Genomic DNA, 26,648 nt, shown 5'->3' on the forward strand with positions numbered 1-26,648 from the left:
TGGGTGGTTGGTACATGAGCGTTCCTTAGATGATGATGATGATGATGTAAACTGCAGAGATACCTTTCATTTGCTCCTTAGTCTGTTTATTTCAGAATAATAACTATTATTTGAATGGCTGAGGGAAGTGACTAGGTGAGTGGTCCTGAGTGAGACCAGGGAAGGGTGTGGAGGCATCGAGAGACCTGGGGACTCAGAGGGGTCTGGGGCTGGGACACGGAAAACAGAGAATGGGACCTTCACACCAGTGGCCACAGAAGAAACCTGGGAATCATGCCAGGGACTAAGTCGACCCAGCTACTCTGCCAGTAAGCCTGGCAAGGCCAAGAGGATGGTGACAGACAGGAAGTCTCCTCCCCAAGTGCCATGAGGCCTTCTGGGGGGGAGGGGGGGAGAAGGAAACCCTGATGGCTCTGTGTCCCCAAAGTGACCAGGCTGTGAGTGACAGTCACTGAGATAACCAGCCTTAAATTTGACTGAAAAGCGTTATTTTAGATTAGATTGAATACATAACCTCTGGAGAAGTAATTTTCTCCATAAGCCTCAGTCTCCTCTTACCTGTAAAATGGTAATAAAATATTTAAAAACCTCCTAAGGCAAGAGGGATTTCAGTTACCAATATGTCTGTACATCTGAGTTGAAGTATATAAATTTAGATTCTGATACAGATTCATATATATTCATATATATGTACAAACACACACACACACACACACACTCACCACAGAGGTACTGACGTGTGCAGATGGGCAGAGCACAGTCTTGGAGGAGTTTGTACCAAAAAGTCAACAGGGAGAATTCTGGTGATAAGGGTGACAGCTTATCTTTTACTGTTTTCTAACTTTCTGCTTATCCCAATTTTTTCACATTTGATTATGTTCTACTTCAGAACCAGAGAACATAAGCAAAAGCCAGAGAAAGACAAATATCATACCATATTGCTTATATGTGGAATCTAAAAAAAGGTACAAATGAACTTATCTACAAAACAGAGATAGAGTTACAGATGTAGAAAATAAACTTATGGTTACCGGGAATAAGTGGTGGGAGGGATAAATTGGAAGAGAGGGATTGACATACACAATACTATACATAAAAGAGATAACTAAGAAGGACCTACTGGATAGCACAGGGAACTCTCCTCAATACTCTGTAATGGTCTATATGGGAAAAGAATCTAAAAAAGAGTGGATACATGTATATGTTGAACAGATTCAGTGTGCTGCATACCTGAAACGAACACAACACTATAAATCAACTGCACCTCAATAAAAATTTTTAAAAAAAGGGGAAAGCAGAAACTGAGACCCATCCTCCTAGCAAAAGCCCCTCCCCTAAGCCGCCAAGGAAGCACCCATGAGTACCTTGCCTGATGATGGGAACGCTGTGGGCGGCTCTGTCCACCTTGAAGGAGAACATCTTCTCGCTGGCACTCACGGGCCGCCTGTGGGAGGCTGGTGGGACCATGGGGGGCTCGGGGGACCCCTGCGACCAGCTCCTCTGCACTGGCGCTGGCCAGATGCCCGGGTAGAAGGGGTTCTGTGGTGGTGAGGGTGACTGGTTCAGTTGCTGGGTGGCCCAAGGTGGCTGTGGCCTTGGCCAAGGTGCTGGGCCCCTCACCCATGGGAAGGAGACCTGCAGGGGCAGACAAGAGGGTCAGGGGAGGTTACGAGCAGCTGGGGTGGTCTTCACCTTTCTGTCCCGGCGACATAATTGCTGCCCTAGATTTCGGCGTATAAGTCACTTCTCCCAAGAATCCCTCCCACACTCTCCCCAAATTTGGGATGGCGGTCCCCACCATGGGTCACCTTGCACACTATCACACCACCATTTATTGGGTGCAGCCTTCGTGCCAGGCACCCAGTCAAGAGATTCACATGCATTACCTCATTTAATACCCCTGATGCTCTGTGATGAGCCCGAGGCTGAGCAAGACCTAGTGACTTTCCCAGGACCACAGATTTGGCAGTGAGCGTCTGAGCTGGTACAATGCCACCTCTGAGCTCTGAGAGGCTGACAGCTTTTTGTCTACCTTGCTCAGCACCGTATCCTCAGCTCCTAGAATAAACCCTTGGCACATACACAGTAGGTCCTTAAATACTGGTTGAAAGAATGAATGAACACATCTCCGAGATTCAAGCCCAGCTCTCCAGGACACACACATCCACACTGTGTGTCTCCCTGGCACTCCCATTCCACCTGTTCCCCGAAGCCGAGAGCTCTGGGGTGGCAGGCACCCCAACTGGCTCGAAACCCAGCTGGCTCATTAGCCTGTGATCCTCAACATCTGCCACATCTGATTCTTGCCAGACGCTCCATAAATATCTATCGAGGGAACCTTTTTTCATCTGACCCGGCGGAAGATGTCTGTAGCTACTTTCATTAGAGAGCACATCAAAATCCATCTACACCGGGAGAAGCAAATGCTGAGAGGTGCTGACACCTGGCTTTGTCTTGGTTAATGCTGTTGTGGCCGTCCCTCCCCGAGCCTAGTGGTTAAACCGTGACATCGTGAATGCTACCATTTACTGTAATTACTCACCGATTTCTCGCGATAGCCCTGAAGGGGAGGAGCTCTCCTTATTCCTAGCTTACAAATGAGGCTTGGAGAGGTTAAGGACTTCACCAAGCTCAGGTGGTGGTGGAGAGGGTGGTGGGACTGGGGTTCTGGAAAGCTCTTTCCCTCTCTGTCTCTCTCTCCCTTCTCCGCCCCAACCCCGCCCCCAGTCTCTTGGCAGAAAAAAACACACTTTTCAAGGAAGAAGCTAAGTTCAAAGGTTTGCCGCCTGTGGCGGTCACGTTTCTCTTTCTGCAGACTGCAGACACAGAATGAGAAACAGGACAGAATGCTTCCGAAATAGGAGCACTGGCAGACAGAACTTCCTATAGCTCCAGCTGGATTGTATTCAAGAGGAAGGTTCTCCACTCACTCAGGTTCCCAAACCAGTCTTTTAGCTACAGTCTTTCCCAGCCAAGTCAAGAATCTGGTGAATTCCCCTGAAGACTTTTTTGGAGTCAGGGAGAACACTGTTCGGGAAAATCAAACTCCAATTGCCTGGCGACACCTGGCCCAGCATTTATGATGACACTGGCCCCGTTGAAACCTGTCTCAGGAACGGACTTGGCAGTGTTCCAGAACTCTGTTACCTTATGTGAAGATTCGAATTTCTCTCCACTGTGGGCACCTCGGTCTCCACCTAAGCTTTCTTCCTTTCTCTCCTTTCAGAAGCTGAGGTGTCCTGCTCCTGCCTTGCACTCACTTCTCCATCCATCCGATCCCTTCCCGTCCTCTCCTCTGGGGCTGTCTTGCCTCAATCATTCCTACAACCTTTCCTCATCGATTTAATAAAGATTTATCGAATGAAAGGGCTGAAGGTGGGAAGGGGGAAATTTGAATATGTTTTACCCCCGCCTGAGAGAAAACAAATCGAGAGACCACGGGTAGTGTGGAGGAATTCCCTTTTGTGCTGGGATGCTCAGGTAGATGTGCCTCACTGCCCACTAACTGCCAGGGTGCTGAAGGGAGTGCTCATATCTCATGCCTCAAGTGATCCACTGCCGTAGTGGACAGGCCGCAACCCACCTGGCTCTTCTGGAAATTCCAGGAATCTCCCTCCCAATCTGTCGGCCCATTGCTGTGGGTGGGGCTAAGCAATAAACCAGTCACACTCCCTGGACATACTGATTGGTTCAGTGGTGGGGCAAGTGATCCAATCAGAGCCAAGGAGACCCAAGAAGACTTGGCTGGACACCAGGATCTGGAGTGACCTGGTGGGACTTCAGAATGCAGCCAGCATGAGGGAGTGGAGCCCAGACATGGAGAGAGGGAAGCTGTTTATTTATTTTTCAGATTGTGGTAAATAACCTGCAACATAATATTTATCATCTTAGCCATTTTAAAGTATACAGTTCAGTGGTGTTAAGTATAGTCACATTTCTGTGAGATGGATCTCCAGAACTTTTTCGTCTTGCAAAACGTAAACTCTATTAACCATTAGACAACAACTCCCCATTCCCTCCGCCACCCAGCCCGTGGTGACCAACATTCTGTCTCTATGAATTGGACTACTCTAAGTACCAAGTACCTCAAATAAGTGAAATCACATGGTACCTGTCTTTTTGTGACTGGCGTATTTCACTTAGCATAATGCCCTCAAGGTTCATCCATGTTGTAACATGTCAGAATTTCCTTCTTTTATTTTATTATTTTTTTGTGTGTGTGGTAGGCGGGCCTCTCACTGCTGTGGCCTCTCTCGTTGTGGAGCACAGGCTCCGGACGCGCAGGCTCAGCGGCCATGGCTCACGGGCCCGGCCGCTCCGCGGCATGCGGGATCCTCCCGGACTGGGGCATGAACCCGTGTCCCCTGCATCGGCAGGCGGACTCTCAACCACTGCGCCACCAGGGAAGCCCTTCCTTCATTTTTAAGGCTAAATAATATTCCACCATACAGTTTAGAGTGTATTTTGTTTATCCATTAAGCGTCATGGGCACTTGGGTGGTTTCTACCTCATGGCTATTATAACTATGCTGCTGTGAACATGGTGGGGAAAATAAGGAAGCTGGTTTTGAGCACTGGCTGGGGTGCTACCCTGAAGTGCTCCATCCCTGAGGCTGGCTAGAGCTGGTTTCTGTTGCTTGCAGCACACAGAGCCCGAACGATAGGGCCCCTAGTGGGAAGGAGCCAAAGATGTATAAACGCAGCAGAGACTCCTAGCTCGTCGGGTTTAAAAATTTAAAAATAAAGGTTTTTTTTTTTTTTTTTTCTCTGAAGCATGTTGGTTGAGGGTAGCTTTAGTTGGATGGTTAAAGTTGGTTTTCTCTAGTTTCCCGGCTTGCTTTATCAAAGGGAAGGTCAAGGTTTTCTCAGAAATTGCTGCTGGCAACTACAACGATACAGGCAGGGAGAAAAGCAAACATAAGAAGAAGACTCACATTAAAAGCTAGCTCTGGGCTGTACAGGAAGCATGGGGTCAAGGTCAGTTATCAACAAGTTTGTTTTTATTATTTATTTATTTTAGATTTAATTCTATTTATTTTTGTCTGTGTTGGGTTTTCGTTGCTACGTGCAGGCTTTCTTTAGTTGCGGCGAGCGGGGGGCTACTCTTGTTGTGGTGCGCAGGCTTCTCCTTGTGGTGGCTTCTCTTGTTTCGGAGTGTGGGCTCTAGGCGCATGGGCTGCAGTAGCTGGGGCACATGGGCTCAGCAGTTGTGGCACGTGGGCTCTAGAGCGCAGGCTCAGTAGTTGTGGCGCATGGGCTTAGTTCCTCCACGACATATGGGATCTTCCCAGACCAGGGCTCGAACCTGTGTCCCCTGCACTGGCAGGTGGATTCTTATCCACTGTGTCACCAGGGAAGTCTTCAAGTCTGTTTTTAGAAACTTTAGTTTAAAAATACACGCTAATGCCTTTTCTCTTTCTTTGTGTCTGTTCTCTGACCATATGGTATGTTGCCATGGTTGGGTTTTTTGTTTTGTTTTTGAGGTAGAATATGTGATACTCCTGATTTCTTTTCCATACTACCTTTAAAATAGCAGGTTGGGGCTTCCCTGGTGGTGCAGTGGTTGAGAGTCCGCCTGCCGATGTAGGGAACACGGGTTCGTGCCCCGGTCCGGGAAGATCCCACATGCCACAGAGCGGCTAGGCCCGTGAGACATGGCCACTGAGCCTGCGCGTCCGGAGCCTGTGATCCGCAACGGGAGAGGCCACAACAGTGAGAGGCCCGTGTACCAAAAAAAAAAAAAAAAAAGCAGGTTGTCAACCACCTGGATTAACCATGACCACATCCACGGCTGAATTTATATTAGCTTTAATAAACACAGGTCAATGATTTACTCAAGAAATCACTATCTATTTTTTTTTCAAATTATCTATTTGTTCTTTGTGTTATTTCCCCAATATCTGCTTCTAACCCTGAAAAGAGTATAAGTTGAACGGGAGACCCTAAAAAAAATTCGAAGTAGTTTGCACATCGAGTGCCTACAGTACACATGAATTCTGCCAGGAAGCCCTGGAGCCTGCAGAGAAGGTGGAAACTTAGACCTTGCCCTTGGAGAGCTTGTTATGCGCTCTGCCATTTGTAAGTTATTGTGGACAATACAACGACTATGAGCCACTGTGTAGAGAAGCCACAGATGTGCCACAGACTGTGCTGGGCACTTAATGCATGTGGTCTCATCTGATCTCCAGAATAATCTTGCAGGAGGCATTTTACCCCTCATTGTGTGGATTAAGAAACTGAAGCTCAGAGAGGTTAAATGACTTGCCCAACGTCTCACGGCCAGGAAGTGGTGACACAATTTGACTCCAATACCTGTGCTCTTAGGACTTCTAGGTTACTCGAAGTCATGATTTATTACCTGCTTTCCATACTCACAAACGGATCTTAGACGATTGGTTAGTGAATGATAGGATATTTTCCAAGTTAAAAAAAGGAAATGAACATTAGATGGTGTGAAAAAACACAAGACATCGCATGGGCTACTTAGAAATGGGATTTTCTAGGAACACTGACAACTGTCTTATGGAAGTGTTATTCTTTCTGGTACATGCCACGCCCTGGAAGCAGCTCAGAGGACCCCAGCCTCCATCCGGGAAGACCTGTGGTATGTTCACTGCTGTACCAGAGGAGTGCTGGGGCCAGCTGGTACCCGCCCACGAGAACTGATTGTTAAATGTCCAGGAATTTTGCCAACTGGTTGATAAACACAGCCATTAATAAGAATTAACTTACATAAATTTACAATTAAATTATATCAGAAACAATTGGTATACAAACTTAAAAGTCACCCCTTCCTAATTATTTTACTCTATTTTATTATTACCTATGCTCTTGAGGTTATTTCACTCTACTATATGTTTCTGTTGGAAATGTTACATAGTAATGTGTTACCACACCTCTCTTTCCTTCTCTGTATTCAGGGATGTGTCATTGGGAGCTGGAAATTGACCGTGGAGTGCGTATTACACCATAGAAATCAGGAAATGTTATAAATGAGGGCTTGGTTTTTTAAAAGTTTTATAAATAGGTTTAATAATGGTGGTTCAGGTAGAGCTTGATTTTGTTTGTTTGTTTGTTTTGTTGATTGCCTAGACTTAAGACGGTAATGGAGAAAATGTTAACAATGCAGATTATACAAAAGCATGTTGTGTCTTAGCCGTTATGTTATGAATAGAGCAAAAAATTGGGGAAACGTTCTTCCAGTATTTAAAAATTATTATCTGATGCAGCAACAAAGTCACTCATGTCACTGATGAACATGTGAAGTTCTAACGTCTTTCTTTTTTCACTTGTATTATTCATAAATCCAAAATATCCAAAAATACCCACCAGTGCTCAGGTTGGGAACTCTCTCATTCGTCAACTGCAATGAGAAATTGGCTATGGATACAAGAGTTCGGCTAAAGTCAATGAAAGCATTCTGTGAGACTCAGCTGGCTATATAGAATTTACAAGAAAGAGTACTGCATTTCTTGTTACATGGAAAGACTGTGCTACACATTCTTTATATCAGTAAACCTTATTCTATGCATCCATGTACTTTACTTTTTCCAGAGAGCTGGTCATTAAATATTTACCAGCCAATTGCTGGCTGTGCTGGCACCCAGCAGAGTGCCTGCTACTCATGGTAGGTGTTCGCTGACTGAGCTGAACAGTTGGCAAATGGAGTGTAAATAAAAAGCACTTTGATTCTGGGGCTGGGATGGGGAAAACACATGCTAAGCCTGGTGCATCTTGTAACAGCAGAGAGTAAGCAAGTGCCCAAAACGAAAAGGTGGGGAGATGCTCAAGGACACAGCAAGCAATCTGAAAGAGCTCCCAGTGGCCAAGGCTGGAAGAATTTGAGCGAAGAAATATTTAATGAGTATTGGATTATAATTCAAAGTGTAAAATCAGTATACATGGATCCATACTGACATAGATACATTAGTGAGTAAATACATAAAGGAGGGAGAAGAGACCGGCTTCCTTACAGAAGAATTTAACATACATAGATGTGGAGCTTAATTCCCATGGTCTGGAAGGGCCTGGGGGGTAGGGGTGATGGTGGTGAGCAGGGACACTGACCGCAGCATGGAGGAGCCATGGACCTGGAAAGACAGAATGGAGACTAGAAAACATGGCCAGTAGATCTCAGAAGCCAGGAGAGGGTGCTACTTGGTGCCAGGACAAATGGCCTTTATCTCAACAGCTACCGGGGTGTCACCGTAACTCAGAGACGGGTAATAATTCTATGTCCCCAAGAAAAGGGTAAGTGAACTACAGGGCTTCAGTGTGAGAAATCAGGGTTATACATTTAGAACACAGAACCGCCAAGTTATACATTATTTTTAGGCTTTGGAACTTAAAAGAATTAAGTCCCTTTGAGCTGTTCAGAAAAGCCATTCGTTTGGGGTTTTCCCAGCTGTGTTAAAGGAGATCTGGCCCATCTAATTTTCCCATTTTCTTGTAAATCTTCAATCTTACGGTTTTTCCTTTCCTTTCAAGTTCTAATCAGCTTCCTGGTCAGTCCATAAAATGGGAAATAGAATCTAATGAGAAAACAGCCGGATTTTTGCAAATAGCTTTTGCTACCCCTAGACTTGGCCTGCTTCAATTCGGTCTTGCCAGATAGAGAGACGGAATGAATGAATGAATGAATGATCATCAACTAAGTTCAGAGAAGGAGCAACGTGGTTCTGATTTGGTAACAAAGGGTGTGGTCTGCCAGAGGAAGCAGGACGCGGCCTGGTTCCTGACCGAGTCTGGGTTCTGTCTCAGCAGGATGCTAAGGGTTCAGCCCGCGCTCCCGTCTCCACCTCCCCCGATGTCATCTGCATCGCCTGTAGACATCTGGTGACAACACAGCCTCAGGGGTCCTTTTGTGTGAGTTTCTACTGCAGAGGCCGAGCCTGAGGCTGTCTGCTGCCCCGTGCCCTCCACTTCACTGGTCTCGGGAAATCGCCTTTGATATAAAACACCCAGCCTCAGGAGTTCTCATCACATAAGTAAGTCCCCACGGGACCTGTAAGAGCACAGGGTAGAGGAAATCCTACAAGGTCAGGTAGGAGATGACAAAGCTTGACCAGAAAGAGGCTTTGTTCTGAAGGGCACCATACTCTCTGGTCATTCACTCAGTTGCCGGCTTCTCAACCCCCAGTACAGTAAAGCCACATCCTCCTCAACAACGGGCCCTATTCAGAGGTCCCAGGAACGTGGAAACACCACCCTTCTTGGGGATGGACAACTAAGGCCCTGACTCTGAGCTTCTCACCACACCAGTTCACCACAGGAGAGAAATGAGCAACTATGCTTCCTTGGAGACTGGCCTGGGACTTTTCCAATGGAAAAGTGGATTATTCATCATTTTCCTCCCCCCAGATCCCTAGTGGCAAATCCCGTTCGGAAGGCTCCACTTAGGCAATAGGAATGCTTCCTAATGTCATGGACATCTTCTTTGTTTTTGCCTCCCCCGCATCCATTTCTTCCATCTTCTGGATGGGCATCTTAATTTTTTTGCAGGGAAGACACCCTTTCCCTGACAATCCTGAGTCCATAGAACTCTGACCCTTCCACCCCAGGGGTGAGACCATAACCCAGGCCTGGCCAATCAGAGCATTCCTGGCCCCTGGCCTCAGTGATTGGTTCAGGGGAAGCCACGTGATCCAAGCCACTGTCAATGAAGATGCTGGCTCTATCCCTGGAACTGCTACTTCGTAGGGTGCTGGGGCTGCTGGTGGCCACTTTCCTACAGGTGAGGCAAGAGTCTGTCTGAGATTGGGAAGCTAACAGGGAAGAAAGAGTCAGATTCCTGACCATGATTTGGGCACCTGGATCCAGCTGGGCCTAAGCTGCAGCTTTTGGCCTTTTCAGTTCCATGAGCTTTTTTTTTTTTTTTTTTTTTTTTTTGCCTAGGCTAGTTTTAGTTGGTTTTCTGATACCTGCAAACAATCAAATTTCCTGGACAGTATGCTTATTGAGACTTTAGCATAAGCATCACTATGTACTCAGAGTGAAAGTTGTTTTAAAGGTTATGACATGCTCAAATAAAACCCACCAGACTGTCATCATGCACCAAATTTACCTTTCAACTTATAAAAGTAAAGCAGCATCTCCAGAGAAGAATGATTTAAGACCAAGGAACCAATCATAAGACAAGTAGTAAAACGCTGCTTAGAGAAACTTTGATAGATAAATAGTTCTCTAGCTACAGCAGGCTTCAGACTACAAACCCCAAATTTCTGCTTCAAAAGTGACTCAGGGAAGACATTCCATAGTTTCATTTATTTCGTTTTTTGGCCTCGCAGTGCACTTGTGGGATCTTAGTTACCTGACCGGGAATTGAACCCAGGCCCTCAGCAGTGAGAGCAGTGAGAGCACTGAGTCCTAACCACTGGACCACCAGGGAATTCCCAACAGTCCACAGTTTTAAAAGAAAACTTTCCAGTTGAAGAAACAGGTAAACTTTATAATATGCATCTGTTGTATATATAATATGTTAATGTCTAGTACATTTATCAGATCCATGTCAATGTAATTATATTATTACTATATTTGCAAATGCATATATATGTGTATGTATATTTAGAACCACATATTTCCAGCTCTTTTTTAAAGAGGTATTGAAAAGACTGTTCAAAATTTAGTTTTCCAGCTTGTCTGTTTTTTCTTATTCCTCAGTAAACTTAAGCAATTAACCAGCACATTTCCTGGCACACAGTAAGGCTCAATCTGAGTGAGTTCTTTCTCCCCAGCTCCCCCCTCTATTTTAAGTTCTTCTTTTAGAAACCAAGTCAAATGAAAGAGGCAGGACTGCATAGTGTTACAGGCAGAGGCTGGTCAACGTTTTCTGTAGAGCCAGACAGTAAGCATTTTCAGCCCTGTGGGCCATAGGATCTGCCCAGCTTACTCTGCCCTTGTAGCCGACAACACAGGCAATACTGAAATGAATGGGATGGCTGTGTTCCCAGGAAACTTTACAGAAACAGGCGATGGCCCGCACTTGGCCCTGGGCCATAACGTGCCGACCTCGGGTTAAGACCTTGGGATCCGGCGTCACACAGACTCTGGTCCGGCTCCCGGCTCTGCTCCGTCTCTGGGACCCTGACGAGTGTGTCATTTCTGTGCCTTGTCTGTAAGACACAGGGATACCAACAGCCATTTCTTAGTCTGTGAGAAGTGGGTGAGATAGTGCACGTGAAATGCTGGGAACACTTCCTGGTCCATAATAAATGAGTATAAAACATTAGCCACCAGGTGTGATCACCATCGTCAAAAAAGGAGAAGAAAGGGCGCAACTGAATTTGTCCAGGAACGGCAGCAATATCCCTGGTAAAGAGTTAGTGGGTGGACTTCCCTGGGGGCGCAGTGGTTAAGAATCCACCTGCCAATGCAGGGGACAGGGATTCGAGCCCTGGTCCAGGAAGATCCCACATGCCGCGGAGCAACTAAGCCCATGGGCCACAACTACTGAGCCTGTGCTCTAGAGCCCGCGAGCCACAACTACTGAGCCCGCGTGACACAACTACTGAAGCCCACGCACCTAGAGCCCATACTCCGCAACAAGAGAAGCCACTGCAAAGAGAAACTCGCGCACTGCAAAGAAGGGTAGCCCCCGCTTGCCGCAACTAGAGAAAGCCCGCGCGCATCAACGAAGACCCAACGCAGCCAAAAATAAATAAATAAAATAAATAAAATAATTAAAGAAAAAAGTTAGTGGAGCCAGGGACTTCCCTGGCCGTCCAGTGGTTAAGACTCCACGCTTCCAATGCAGGGGGTGCAGGTTTGACTCCCGGTTGAGGAACTAAGATCCTGCATTGGTGTAGTCAAAAAAAAAGTTAGTGGAGCCAAACAAGCAAGGAAGCCAGATAACTGAAAATGCAGTTTCTCCTATTATCAGTGGCTTTCGTTTTTACCCACATAATGAATCATCCCCTGTCAGCGTGTGAAATTGCAGGTTGGACTGGGAATTGCAAGACCTTCATTAACCGCTGGGCAGTGAAGGACCTGCCTGGGCTCTCACGGCCCCACGATGCTTCGTGCTATTAGGAAAAGGCTCCAAGGGACTCAGGAGAGCCGGCTTTTAATCCTGCCTCTGGATCTATATGATTGATGCCTAACCTTGGGGAAGTCACTGAAACTCTCTGAGCCTCAGTTTAGGCCATGATAGGGGTGGTCCCAGGGACCTCTATAAAAACAACTGAAGGGGGAAAGGGGACCTGGGATTAATGAGTAGCTCCTTGGCAGAAATTGGAAATTGAAGCTCAGAAAGGTAAAGCCAGTTGCAGCTGGCATTTCAACTTGCGTCCATCCAACTCCAAAGCCCTTGCTTTCTCGATTGTGTTCTGCAGAGCTTCCCCATTAAAGCAGCAAGGAATATTGGCCGACAGAGGGCGCTCTTCTCGCAAGACAGGACGTCATGACATAGCAGGGACAGATGACAGTATCCAGGAGCCACGTGGGAGAGTCTGGCTGGACTGGGAACAGGGCAGAGCAGGCTACAGGGAAGGCCAGACACAGGCAGTCATGGGGATGGGGGCTGCCGACAAGGAGCTGTCAACCCCCTCATGGAACAACTCGGCACGTCATTTGTGGCGCCTGGCTTCCTTTTTCATTCTGGCCATTTCCATCCGTTTTGCCGTATTTCAGAACAGAGAAAGACATGATGGATACATACGGGTGACGTGGGTTTCCTTACTCAGCTGCCTTGTAAGAACGGCGCCACTGTGACTAGCACAGCTTGTTTCCACACCTCCTTTCCCAGAGCTCAGAAAGCACGAGTAAAGGCAACAACCAACAAAACCCACAACACGGCAGCACACCTGACTCTGGGACTTCAATTTCCCACGCCTGGTGCCAAGACTCTATGGGATTAATTAACGGTTGCTTCAGGGCATTGCAGGTGGCCCTGCGGGTTATGTCCTGCACAGTTTCAGTGGGCGCCATCCACATGGACTACGTTGTGAATGGTGACCCTGGAGTTGTGCAATATGGCAGCCCTAGGTTATACTTTGATGAGAGAGGTATAATTTACAAAGTATGGTCCTGGGGGCTTCCCTGGTGGCGCAGTGGTTGAGAGTCCACCTGCCGATGCAGGGGACACGGGTTTGGGCCCCGGTCCGGGAAGATCCCACATGCCGCGGAGCGGCTGGGCGTGTGAGCCATGGCCGATGAGCCTGCACGTCCGGAGCCTGTGCTCTGCAACGGGAGAGGCCACAACAGTGAGACGCCCGCGACCACAAAAAAAAAAAAAAAAGGATGGTCCTGGGCACAACCTGCCTGCCAATGCACTTTGTCAAACAAGAGTTTTTCTTTATATTTTTCCATCTTGTATGTTATTCTATGGGTAATTTATTTGCAAATATATTTATCTGCTAGCGTGGGCAGGTCTTGGGAGGTTTCCCTGTCCAAAAGGACACTTACAAAGGAGGCATCTTGGCTGCTCCATGCTGGTTTGCTTGACTCTAAAGCTGAGGGTTATCACATGCTTATTAGGTGCCAGACGCTGGACTAAGCAATTTACGCACTTTGCCCACTTAATACCACAGTCACTCAAGGTGGTAGGAACTATTGTTACAGGAGTGGGGACCGAGGCCCTGAGAGGTGGATGATTTGTGCACGTCCAGTATAAAAGCCGGTCAAGAGCAGGGCTGGGACGGCGCTGGAGTCAGCCTGACCTCAGGGCACGTGCTCTAACCACTGTGACATCTGCACACACATCTGGATTCCTAAGCGCCCCGCACCTCACCCCCCTCCCCCAGTAAAATGCTGTCACACCCTCCTCTATTGGTTAGGGTCACCACAAAACCTGAACTAAATGCTTTCATTTGGGAACTCTTTGTCGGGAGAAGAACAGTTCTCATCATACTTAATCTGTATGATATCAGGGCAGTCCTCCGTGGAAACTCCATCCAAGGAGGAAACACAGCGCCCTCACCAGGGACCCCAAAATCAATTGGAAACAAGAATATGCCGGAAGCAAGACGGCCACGAATTTTTTAGAAAAACTGGGCTTCAAAATATTTGATGAGAGATGCTCTTCAATACCTCTCCCTTTTCCCCTCTTCCTTTCTCTTCTTTTAAATAGCCAGCAGGTTGGGGTCATCAGGAAGTGGAATTTGTAGGAAGGTGTCAGTCAGTCCACAGGCTGCCCTCACACGGACGCTGCAAAGAACCCCTCCATGAATATGAGCATCATGGATGGAAGCTTCTCAAGCTGGGGACGCCCCGGCAGAGAGCACTTTTGAGAAGATGGGGCTGTGGAGAGTCCTGCAAAGTGCCCTGGGCACAGGCCAGGGGAACACTTGTGCAGCTGCCTGCAGTCAACCGAGGAATGAAGCAAGGTGCAAGTGCGTGTAGGAATAAGAATTGAAAAAATCCGTGTATATTCGAGTGACCGTGAGAGTATGCTTTCCTCGGTGTGAAAACCAGTCAAGGCTACTGCTCCAGCTAGCATCAGACTAAATGGTTTTCTCCCCTCCTTTTTCCACAAGTGGGGATAGTGTTTAATTTGCACTGACTAGCCGTGTGGCCCTGGGGAAATTACTTAACCTCTCTGAGTTTCGGATTCCTTGTCTGTAAAATGGGGATCATGGGAGAACCCATCTCATAGGTTGCTGTGAGCGTGAAATAAGGGAGAGCAGGTGCGTTGCTTAGCACAGTGCTGTTCACGTCAGTGATTCCTCCTGCTGCTCTCCTCGTTTCTCTTCTTACAAAGCATCTTCTTCCGTCTTATCTACTCAAGGTTAGAGGTCGTCATCACTTTTCCCCACAATTATATAAGAAGCACCTTGTAAAATAAAGTCCCCATTCCATAGTTGTACACCCGTGTTCATAACAAACTTACTCAAAATGGCCAAAAGGTGGAAGCAACCCAAGTGGCCATGGATGGATGAACAGGTAAACAAAATGTGGTGAATCCATACAATGAAATATTCAACTGGAATGAACCATGAGGATATCATACTAAGTGAAATAAGATGGTCACAAAAGGACAAACAATGTAAGATACCATTTATATGAGGAACCTAGAATAGTCCAATTCACAGACACAGAAAGCATGGTGGGAGGGGAGGAAGGAAGCAGGGGGTTTGATGTGATGGGCATAGAGTTTCAGTTTGGGAAGATGAACAAAGTTCTGAAGATGGATGGGGGTGATGGCTGCACAACAGTGTGAATAGATTTAATGCCACTGTGAACTGTGCACTGAAACATGGTTAAGATGGTAAATTTTATGTGTATTTTACCATAATTTTGAAAATTAAAAGTTAAAAACAAACCCCAAAATGAAATACCTCCAAGGTTTCTCCGAGGTTTGGGGTGATAGAAATGGATGAAAGTGTTCTGAAAGCAGGTTGTGGTGATGGCTGCACAACTCCATCAATATATTCAAATTGATTGAATTGGACACTTCAAATGGGTGAAGTTTCTGTTATGTAAATTGTACTTCAGTGAAGCTGTTAAGAGCAAGCAAGCAAACAAACACATGCTGTGATCCGGAGGAAACTTTGGAGGATGAAGGAGCTGTTCACTGTCTTGATTGTGGCTATGGTTTCACAGGTGTACACATATGTCAAAGCCCATCCACTTACAGACTTTAAACATGTGACGTTTATGGCATGTCAATTATATCTCAAGAAAGCTGTGTTTTAAAAAGGCAGAACAGTATTCCATATATAAACAAACTCCTTATAATATATTAAACTCCTTATAATATATTAAACAATATAATTAGTTAAACAATGCCTCCTTTGGATGGAAATTTAGGTTTCAAATTTTATGCCCCTATCAATAATATTTCAATAAATATCTTTGTAGGAAAAAAAAGGAAAAAATGCAGATATTATTTGCTGCTCCCCTATTCTTCTCCCCACAGGCAAGCCACAGAGTCAGAATTTCCCAGGGAGGGGGCCTGGGAACCTGTAATTTTACTGAACATTCCTGAAAATTTCTTGGAATCAGACATGTTGGGGCACATTGAATCAAACTTCATGAACTTGGATTTTCAGGCTTGGGAGTGTGAAATCCCCTTTTCTTTGATCCCTAAAAAATTCTGTAAGTGTTCCATACAAATGATTCTAAATTTCGGTTTCCCTCCTATTGGCGGTGCATCAGAATCATCAGGGAGCTTGTGAGAATGCATATTCCCAGGCCCTACTCCCAGGGAGGATGTGTATGGTTGCCAGATTTCGCATAAATAAAGAAATGAATAAATCAATATATAATAAACTATAGGGTGTCCGTTAAATCTGAATTTCAGATAAACACCAAATAATTATTTTAGCATAAGGGGTTCCTTGCAATAGTTGGGCCACACCTGTACATAACAATTATTCGTTGCTTCTCTGAAATTCAGATTTAACTGCGTGTCCTGTATTTCATCTGGGAATCCTAAGTATGAGTCCTCAGGCCTGGGGTGAAGCCCAGATCTGCACTGTGGGTCTGCTCCCCACGTGCTTCTGACGAGGGGGATCCTTAGAACCCATGTTGAGAACCCCTGATCAGGTCAACACCTTCTGGGTCAGGAGCCCCTCCTCAGGGCGGCCAGTGGATCCCAGTGCATCCCACAAGTGAGCACACTTTAATGTTGGCCCAAGGAGGAAAAGGGGGCTGAGAAGCAGCAGGAGAAAACTGTCCCAGGTTTTCAAAGCCAAACGTGGTGGATGCGGTGTCACGAGCCCTGCAGCCTGAGGGACGGTGCTCATCTTCTCTGAGTGGGTATTTAGGGCTGCCTAGGGGACCCACACCCAGGATTCTGCCTAGATTCTCTAAACTTTATTTATTTATACCCAGCCTCGTCCCCGAAAGGACTTTAAGCCTCGGAGGTCTCAGTCCATGCAGCGTTCTTGGTGCTGGGGAGTGAGGTTAACACGCCGTCTCTCTGGGACACACACGACAGGTATTAATTGTGTGCTCACCACGAATGGGCATTATTCTGGGAGTTTTACAATGATAACCATCTCATTTAGCCCTCGAGATAAGCCTGCAAGGTCATTGCTGTCGTTGGCCCCATTTTGTAGATGAGGAAACCGAGGTTCCGAGGGGTCCAATGGTTTGTGCAAGAGTGCACCGAGTAGGCCAGTGGCAGAGCTGGGGTTCTGACCCAGGACTGTGTTGCTAACCAGCCCCCATCCTGCCTCCCTACTGAACCAGATACTTCCGGTGACTGAGCTTTGCTGGGCGAATTTTGGCTTACGTTCCGCTTAACCTGGGGCCATACCTTAGGTCCTGATCCCGGGAACATTTCTGATCCGGTGTGATAACAGCTGGCAGGCCTTGAGCGTCTACTCTGGCCAGAGACTTTGACTTTTTATACATAGATACTCTCTCAACGCCCTGCACCGCTGAGAAGACCCAGACCCAGGCACGCAGAGAAGCCTGGCCGAGGTCGCAAAGCTAGGAAGTTGCAGAGCACTGATCTGCCTAAAAAGGAAGCATCCATCTCTGCATCTTCAAAAGCACACACCTGCTTTCCACCTCCCCTCGCCAAGCTTCACTTTTCAGGAAAACGCTCTCGCTCCGGGCTGGTCGCTAGGCAACCCTTGCATGTAATTCCATGAAATGCCCAGAAGAGGGCGCGAGGACTCGCTCTCCCCGGGCACCCACGCGATGGGGCTGAACTTCGCAGAATCGCGAAAGGAAGAGTGACGCGCTCCAGACGAACTCCACCTGTGGCCGTACCCGAGCCCTAGGCTGCACGGAAGGTGACACAACACGGCACCTCTGCACCCCACCCCACCCCACCCCCGCAGGGGCCTGGACTCACCGAGGCTGGGTTTTCGATGACCAGTTCGTAGGTCAGCCCTCTGGACCCAAACCTCAGGATGTCTCCGGGTAGGAGCTTCACAGCCACGTTCTGAATGTGGCACTCATTGACGAACGTGCCGTTGCAGGAATTGAAGTCGTGGAGAACAAAGCTGCTTTCGGCCTCATTATATTCAATGAGTGCGTGATGGTTGTCGACGTCTGCAGACTGAAATGCAGAAGGGGGACAATCAGAGCCAGGAATATCAGGAATAACAAGGAATAACTAGTGCCACTGACACTGGGGGCCCCAATGTGCTAACCACTTCATCTGGCTGGACGGTCACTGCAATCCTCATTTTAAGAGGAGGATGCTGAGGGTCAGAGAGGTTAAGTGACTTGCCTAAGGCCACACAGCTAGTGAGTGGAGGGTCACCAGAGCCTGACAGCAGACCCAGAATAGATGCCCAGTTTTGGGGTAGGGCGTCAGGCAACACAGAGGCAAGAGGGAACTCGGGGGGAATTGGCCAGGAATTGGCCACGTGATAGTTCTCTGATCCCATGCAAGTATCCTTTTGGTTGTCCCGAGTGGCAAGACAGCAGAAATGGTCCAACACAAACCAGAAAGGTCAGTTGGCAAGTGACAACTGTCCATTTACTGCAAGTGTTAAAGTTCAGGGGAGGTTTTGTAATAATTGTTGTTTTCATTTGTTTGTTCTATTCATTTTTAAAATAACATGTTTTTTCTAATAATGCAGAAAATGAGAACTAGAGAAAAACACAAGGAAGACATTAAAATCACTTAGACTCCCGTCCCCCAGAGGCAGGCACTGAGAACACGGTGGTTCACATCATTCCAGTCTTTTCTCTATGCTTACAATCTTTTTAAAAAGTTTAAACACGGGCCTCCCTGGTGGCGCAGTGGTTGAGAGTCCACCTGCCGATGCAGGGGATACGGGTTCGTGCCCCGGTCTGGGAGGATCCCATATGCCGCGGAGCGGCTGGGCCCGTGAGCCATGGCCGCTGAGCCTGCGCGTCCGGAGCCTGTGCTCCGCAACGGGAGAAGCCACAGCAGTGAGAGGCCCGCATACGCAAAAAGAAAAAAAAAAAAAAAGTTTAAACACAATTGAGCTCACACCACAAAACATAGTTTTATAACTACCTTTTAAAAGCCTTGGTGTATAATGAAGGTTTATCCCATGTGATTAATTATTACTGTTGCTTCTTAAAAGCTACTCAGAATTACCAAAGATGATCTATTTTTCAATAGGGGCCCTGGTGTGACCACATTTCCCTCAAAAGAGAGAGACCCCAGACAGTGATTTGTCAGTGGCGTCAGAAACCTCCTGTGTAACCACTTTAATAAGAAGAATGAGCAAAACTCGGCACCAAGGAGGAAATATCACATCCCCCCCTGGCCCCGGCGCCCTGGACTATGGGCTGCAGGGCACGTGCGAAGTCCTCTGTCTTCTCAGGACGCTGCCTATGAGCCATCCACTCCAGCCTGAGACTTTGCAAATATTTTCTAAGTCAGTCTTCTCAGAGTGCCTCATCCAACTTTCATAGAGAGTACTTGGACTTAGAAATCTATACTAATGTCCCACCATATAATTATAACCAATAGCTTTTATTAATAATAGCTTATAGTATATGAATAGATAATAATATAACTGCATATATTAGTAGAATATATTAATGACACATTATGTGTAATTACACAAATGCCAGGAAATTTGCTAAGTGCTTTACTGCATTATCCCGTTTCATCTTCACAATAATTCAAATGGATAGTTCCTCATTTCAAAAAAAATTTAATTTTTTATTGAAGTCTAGTTGATTTACAATGTTGTGTTAGTTTCAGGTGTACAGCAAAGTGATTCAGTTATACATATATATGATATCTATTCTTTTTCAGATTCTTTTCTATCACAGGTTACTGCAAGATATTGAATATAGTTCCCTGTGCTGTACAGTAGATCCGATAGTTACTCATTTCTTAGATGAGGAAACTGAGGCATAGAACGATTAAGTGTGCCCACAGTCAGCCACTTTGACTCGCTTGGCTTGTTCCCAGGTTTGCCTGATTCAAATGACTGTGCCTTTACCCACTTTTCAAATTCCTACCAAACACTTTGGCACTTAAAATACTGAAACACAAGAAGAAAGCAGGAGTAGCTCTATTAATTTCAGGCAGAGCCAACTTCAGAGGAAGGAAAGTTATCAGGGATAAAGAGAGGCGATACATAGTGATAAAGGGGTCGATTCTCCAAGCAGACATAACAGTCCTTCATTGTATGTACCCAACAATAGAGCATCAAAGTATGGAAGGCAAAAACTGATAGGACTGCAAGGAGAAGCAGATGAATCCATCATGGTAGCTGGAGACCTCAACAGCCCTCTGTCAGTGACGGGCAGACCCACCAGGCAGAAAATTAGGAAGAATGAAGTTGAACTGAACAGCACTACCATCATCTGGATCTAACTGGCAACCACACAGCTTCATCCCACAGCAACAAAACACACATCCTTCTCAAGCTCCCATGGAACATTCACCAAGCAGACCACATTCCAGGCCACGAAATATACCTCAACAAATGTAAAAGAATAGAAATTATGCAAAGTACGTTTTCAGAACACAATGGAATTAGGCTAGAAACCAATACCAGAAAGACAGCTGGAAAATCCCCAAATATTTGGAGATTAAACAACATACCTCTAAATAACAGATGGGTCAAGGAGGGAGTCTCATGGGAAATAAAAATTTATCTTGAGCTAAATGAAAATGAAAATACAACCTATGAAAATTTGCAAGATGCAGTGAAAGCAGTGCTTGGAGGGAAGTTTATGGCATTGAAGGCATACATTTGAAAAGATCTAAGCTTCCACCTTATGAAACTAGAGAAAGAAGAGCAATATAAGCCTACCACAAGCAGAAGAAAAGAAGCAATACATGAAATAAAAAGCAGGAAAACAAGAGAGAAAAGTCAGCAAAATAAAGAGCTGTTTGGTCTTTTTTTTTTTTTTTTTTGTAAAGATCAATAAAATTGACAAACCTCTAGCAGGATAACCAAGAAAAAAAGAGAGAAGATACAAATTACTCAAATCAGAAATGAGGGCTTCCCTGGTGGCGCAGTTGTTGAGAATCCGCCTGCCGATGCAGGGGACACGGGTTCGTGCCCCGGTCTGGGAAAATCCCACATGCCGCAGAGCAGCTAGGCCCATGAGCCATGGCCGCTGAGCCTGCGCGTCTGGAGCCTGCGCTCCACAACAGGAGAGGCCACAACAGTGAGAGGCCCGCGTACCGCAAAAAAAAAAAAAAAAAAAAAAAAAAAAAGAAATGAAAGCGATGGCATCACTACTGATCTCATGGACACTGAAGGGATACTAAAGGAATATTATGAATAATTCTATTCCCACAGATTTTATAAGTTAATGAAGTGGACCATTTCCTTGAAAGACACAATCTACCGAAACTCACACAAGGAGAAATAAATACTCTGAATAGACTCATATCTAGTAAAGAATTTGAATCAATAATGAATAACCTTCCAAAATGGAAAGCACCAGGCCTGGATGGGTTCACTGGTCAACTCTATCAAACATTAAGGAAAGAATGATCCCAGTTCTCAATAATCTCTTCCAGAAAATAGAAGAAGAGAGAACACTTCCCAGCTCATTCTGTGAGGCCAAGCTTATTCTAATAGCAAAACCAGATAAAGATATTGCAAAACAGGAAAATTGCAGACCAATACCTCCCATGAACATAGATGCAAAATCCTCAACAAAATATTAGCAAATTGAATCCAGTGATGTATAAAAAGACTTCTACACCACAGTCAAGTGGGATTTATTCCAGGTATGCAAGGCTGGTTCAACATTTGGAAATCAATTAATGTAATCCATCACATCAACAGCGTAGAAAAGAGAAATCGCATTATCATAACAGTAGATGCAAAAAGAGCATTTGACAAAATTAAACACCATCCATGATAAACTAACAAACCACCAAACCACCACAACAACTCTTGGCAAATTAGGGATGGAGGGGAACTTCCTCAACCTGATAAAGTACATCTATAAAAACCCTAAAGCTAACGTCATATTTAATGGTGAGAAACTAGAAACTTTCCAATTAAGATCAGGAATAAGGTGAAGATGTCCCCTTTCACCACGCATTTTCAACATTGTACTGTATCTCCTAGCTAATGCAACAAGGCAAGAAAAGAGAATAAAAGCTAGATTGGGAAGGAAAAAGAAATCTTCTTTGGTGAGGTGTTTGTTCAGATCTTTTGCCCATTTTGCAGATGGCATGATTGTCTATGCAGAAAATCCCAAAGAACCGACAGAAAGCCCTCCTGGAACTAATGAGCAATTGTACCCAGGTTGCAGAATACATGATTAATATACAAAAGTCAATTGCTTTCCTATATACCAACAATGAACAAGTGGAATATGAAATTAAAAACACAACACCATTTACATTAGCACCAAAAAAAAAATGAAGTACTTAGGAATAAATCTAACAAAATACTTAGCTATATGAAGAGGTATATGAAGAAAACTACAAAATGTTGATGAAAGAAATCAAAGTAGTCTAAATAAATGAAGAGATATTTCATGTTTATTTGAAATTCCTTAATGATATATGATGTTTAACATCTTTTCATATGCTTATTTGACATCTGTAGATTTTCTTTGGTGAGGTGTCTGTTGAGCTCTTTTGCCCATTTTTAAGTTGGGTTGTTTGGTTTCTTATTGTTGATTTTTAAGACTCATTTATATTGTTTATTTATTTATTTTATTGAAATGTAGTCGATTTACAATGTTGTATTAATTTCTGCTGTACAGCAAAGTGATTCAGTTATACATATATATACATTCTTTTTAAAATATTCTTTTCCATTATGGTTTATCACAGGATATTGAATATAGTTCCCTGTGCTCTACAGTAGGACCTTGTTGCTTCTCCATCCTGGATGTAACAGCTCACATCTGCTAACCTCAACCCCTGACTCCATCTCTCCCTCAACCCCCTCCCCCTTGGCAACCACAGTCTGTTCTCTATATCCATGAAGACTCATTGATTTTGGATACATGCTTACAGCATCTTTCTTCATAACTGCCAAAAACTGGAAGCAACCAAGATGTCCTTTAAAAGGTAAATGGATAGACAAATTGTGGTACATCCATACAATGAAATACTAGTGATAAAAATAAATGAGTTATCAAATAACAAAAAAGACATGGAGGAATCTTAAATGCATATTGCTTAGTGAAAGAACCTAGTCTGAAAAGGTTACATACCGTATGATTCCAACTGTATTAAATTCTGGAAAAAGTAAAACTATAAGGAGAGTAAAAGATCAGTGCTTGCCAGGGGCACAGGGGCTCTGGGGCTCAGAATGAAGAGGAGGGGCACAGAGGATTTCAGGGCAGTGAAAATATTTTTTATGATACTGTAATGGTGGATACTTGTCACTATACATTTGTCAAAAGGAAAGAACGTACAACGCAAAGAGTGAACCCTAATGTAAACTATGGACTTAGTTAATAATAGCATATCAATATTGGTTCATCAGTTGTAACAAATGTACCGCACTAATGCATGATGTTAATAATAGGGGAAACTGTGTGTATTGGAGGGGTGGATATATGGGAACTCTCTGTATTCTCTGCTCAATTTCCTGTAAACCTAAAACTGTTCAAAAAATAAAGTATTTAAAAAAATGAAAACACATTAGTTCTTTGGAAAATGTCACCCACATCATCTTCATCACCGTTGCCATTGATCTTTGTGTCCTTTGAACCTTTGATAACCCATGAATGAGAGAAATTCTGTGTGTTACATTTTGTTTGTCTCTTGCCAGGCTTCACTGCTTTCAGTTCCTCAAAAACTGTCAAGCCATTATTGAGAAATCAAAGCAAGCAGGAAGTTTTAAATGACTCCACAAATTTGGGTGAGCCTCTACCACATGTTAGGCCAGGAGACAGCTTCCTAGTTTGGCCCTATAATATTACTCGCTCCCTTTACTTGGAAAATTGCTAAATGCTGCTACTGGACAGACGCCCTGCTGCTAATACAGACTGACTCTATAAGCCCCAGCCTACTGAGCTGTCCAACTATGAAATGAACTGTTATTTATTTATTATTATTTTTATTATTATCCTTATCATCCTCTAACATATTTTGAGGGCTTCCTGTGAACTGGGCCCTGCTGAAGCATTTTGTGTGCATTTTTATCATTTAATCTGCATGACAGCCCTAAACAGGGTCTCTATTATTATCTCCATCTTAGAGATGAAGAAGCTGAGACTCAAAAGGTGAAGTGAGAGGATAGCATTACCTTGATACCAAACCCAGACAAAGACACTACAAGAAAACTACAGACCAATATCTCTTATGAACACTGATACCACAATCCTCAACAAAATAGGAGGAAACCGAATTCAACAGTACATTAAAAGGATCATACACTATGACCAAGTGGGATTTATTCTTGGAATGCAGACTTGATGGTTCAACATATGAAAATTAATCCATGTAATACATCACATTAACAGAAAGAAGGAAAAAAATGATCATCTCGATTGATGTACAAAAAGCATTTGACAAAATGCAACACTCTTTCATGATAAAAGCACTCAACAAACAGGGAATAGAGGGAAATTACCTCAACATAATAAAGGTCAAATATGAAAGGCCCACAGGTAGCATCATACTCAAAGGTGAAAGACTGAAAGCTTTTCCTCTAATTTCAAGAATAAGATAAGGATACCTGCTTTTGCCACTTCTATTCAACAAAGTACTGGAAGTCCTAGCCAGAGCAATTAGGCAAGACAAAGAAATAAAGGCATCCAAATTCGAAAGGAAGAAGTAAAATTATCTCTGTTCACAGGCAACATGATCTTACATGTACAAAATCCTAAAGAGTCCATGAAAAACCACAACCCTCCTAGAACTAATAAATAACATTCACTAGCAAAATCGTAGGACACAAAATCAACACACAAACATCAGTTGTGTTTCTATATGCTCACAATGAACAATCTGAAAAGGAAGTTAAGAAAATAATTTCATTTACAATAGCATCAAAATGAATAACATATTTTGGGATAAATTTAACCAAGGTGGTAAAAGATGTGTACACTGAAAACTACAAAGTGCTGCTGAAAGAAATTAAAGACACAAATAAATGGAAAGACACCCTGTATTCGTGGGTTGGAAGACTTAATATTGTTAAGATGTCATTACTACACAGCAGGATCTACAGATTCAAAATCCCAACAGCAGTTTTTGCAGAAATAGAAAAATCCATCCTAAAACTCATATGGAATCTCAGTGGGCCCCAAATAGCCAAAATAATCTTGAGAAAGAAAAGCAAAGCTGGAGGTCTCACACTTCCTGATTTCAAAACTTACTGCATACAAAGGTACAGTAATCAAAACAGTGTGATACTGACATAAGGTCAGGCACATAGGCCAATAGAATAGAATAGAGAGCACAGAAATAAAACTTTGCATGTATGGTCCAATGATTTTTGACAAGGGTGCCAAGATTATTCAATGGGGAAAGAGCAGTATTTTCAACAAATGATGCTGGGAAAGACTGCAAAAGAATTAAGTTGAACTCTTACCTTACACCATGTATAAAAATTAACTCAAAGTGGATCAAAGGCTTAAACAGAGTCTAAAACTATAAAACTTTTAGAGGAAAGCACAGGAGGAAAGCTTTATGACATTGGATTTGGCAATGCATTATTGGATATGATACCAAAAGCATAGGCAGCAAAAGTAAAAATAGATAAATTCAACTATATCAAAAATTAAAACTTCAGTGAATCAAAGGACACAATAAACAGGGTGAAAGGCCATCTAGAGAATGGGAGAAAATAGTTGCAAAACACAAATCTGAAAAAGGGTTAATATGAAGAATATATAGAGAACTATAACTCAACAACAACAACAAAAAAGAACCCCCAAATAACTTGGTCAAATATGGGCATAGAACTGGAATAGACATTTCTCCAAAGAAGATATATAAATGTCCAACAAGCATATAAAAAGATGCTCAACATTACTAGTCATTAGGGAAATTCAAATCAAAACCACAGTGAGATACCACCTCATACCCATTAGGATGGCTACTATCAAAACCAAACAAACAGCAACAGAAAATAACAAGTGTTGGCAAGGATGTAGAGTAGGGGAACACTTATGCACCGCTGAGAATGTAAAATGGTGCAGCTGATATGGAAAACAGTAGAGCGGCTTCTCAAACAATTTAGAATAAAATTATCATATGATCCAGCAAGTCCACTTCTGGGTATATACCCCAAAGAATTGAAAGCAGGAACTTAAAGAGTTATGTGTACACTCATGTTTATAGTAGCATTATTCACAATTGCCAAAAGGTGGAAGCCACCCAAGTGCCCACTGACTGATGATTGGATAAGCAAAATGTGGTCCATCCATACAGTGGAATATTATTCAGTGTAGGAGGAAGGAAATTCTGACACATGCTACAACATGGATGAACCGTGAGGACATTATGTGAAGTAAGTGTCACAAAAAAGCAAATTTTGTATGATTCCACTGTGTGAGGTACATAAAGTAGTCAAGCTCATAGAAACAAAATAGAACGGGGGTTGCCAGGAGCTGGGGAAGGGGAAACGGGGAATTGTTCTTTAATGGGTACAGTTTCAGTTTTGCAAGATGAAAAATTCTGAGGCTGGTTGCACAACAATGTGAATAACTTACAACTACTGATCTGTACACTTAAAAGTGGTTAAGATGGTAAACTTTATAGGTATTTTACCATGATTTAAAAAATGGCTAAAATGAAGGGACTCACTCAACATCAGGATGCTGGCCCAGGGCAATGTCAGGGTTTGAACCCAAGGCTAATTCCAAAACTTGTACCTTTGATTT

At 44.1% G+C, this 26,648-nt stretch overlaps 2 protein-coding genes across 3 annotated transcripts in view; both read right to left on the reverse strand.

The window, feature by feature from the left end:
• The window catches only part of LOC309807668 (interferon regulatory factor 6-like), a 490,462-nt gene that overhangs the window by 377,604 nt on the left and 86,210 nt on the right, over positions 1–26,648 (reverse strand). The window lies entirely within an intron of this gene.
• LOC309808038 (forkhead-associated domain-containing protein 1-like) overlaps positions 1–26,648 on the reverse strand; it is a gene marked incomplete at its 5' end in the record, with an annotated part of 79,875 nt that overhangs the window by 41,855 nt on the left and 11,372 nt on the right. Inside the window, 2 exons of the mRNA XM_082628050.1 lie at positions 1,414–1,635; positions 17,743–17,949. Of these exons, the coding sequence (XP_082484176.1) occupies positions 1,414–1,635; positions 17,743–17,949 (429 nt within the window). The remainder of the gene's footprint in view (positions 1–1,413; positions 1,636–17,742; positions 17,950–26,648) is intronic.

Source organism: Mesoplodon mirus (assembly GCF_964341445.2).
Source record: "Mesoplodon mirus genome assembly, chromosome: 7".
Classification (NCBI taxonomy): domain Eukaryota; kingdom Metazoa; phylum Chordata; class Mammalia; order Artiodactyla; family Ziphiidae; genus Mesoplodon; species Mesoplodon mirus.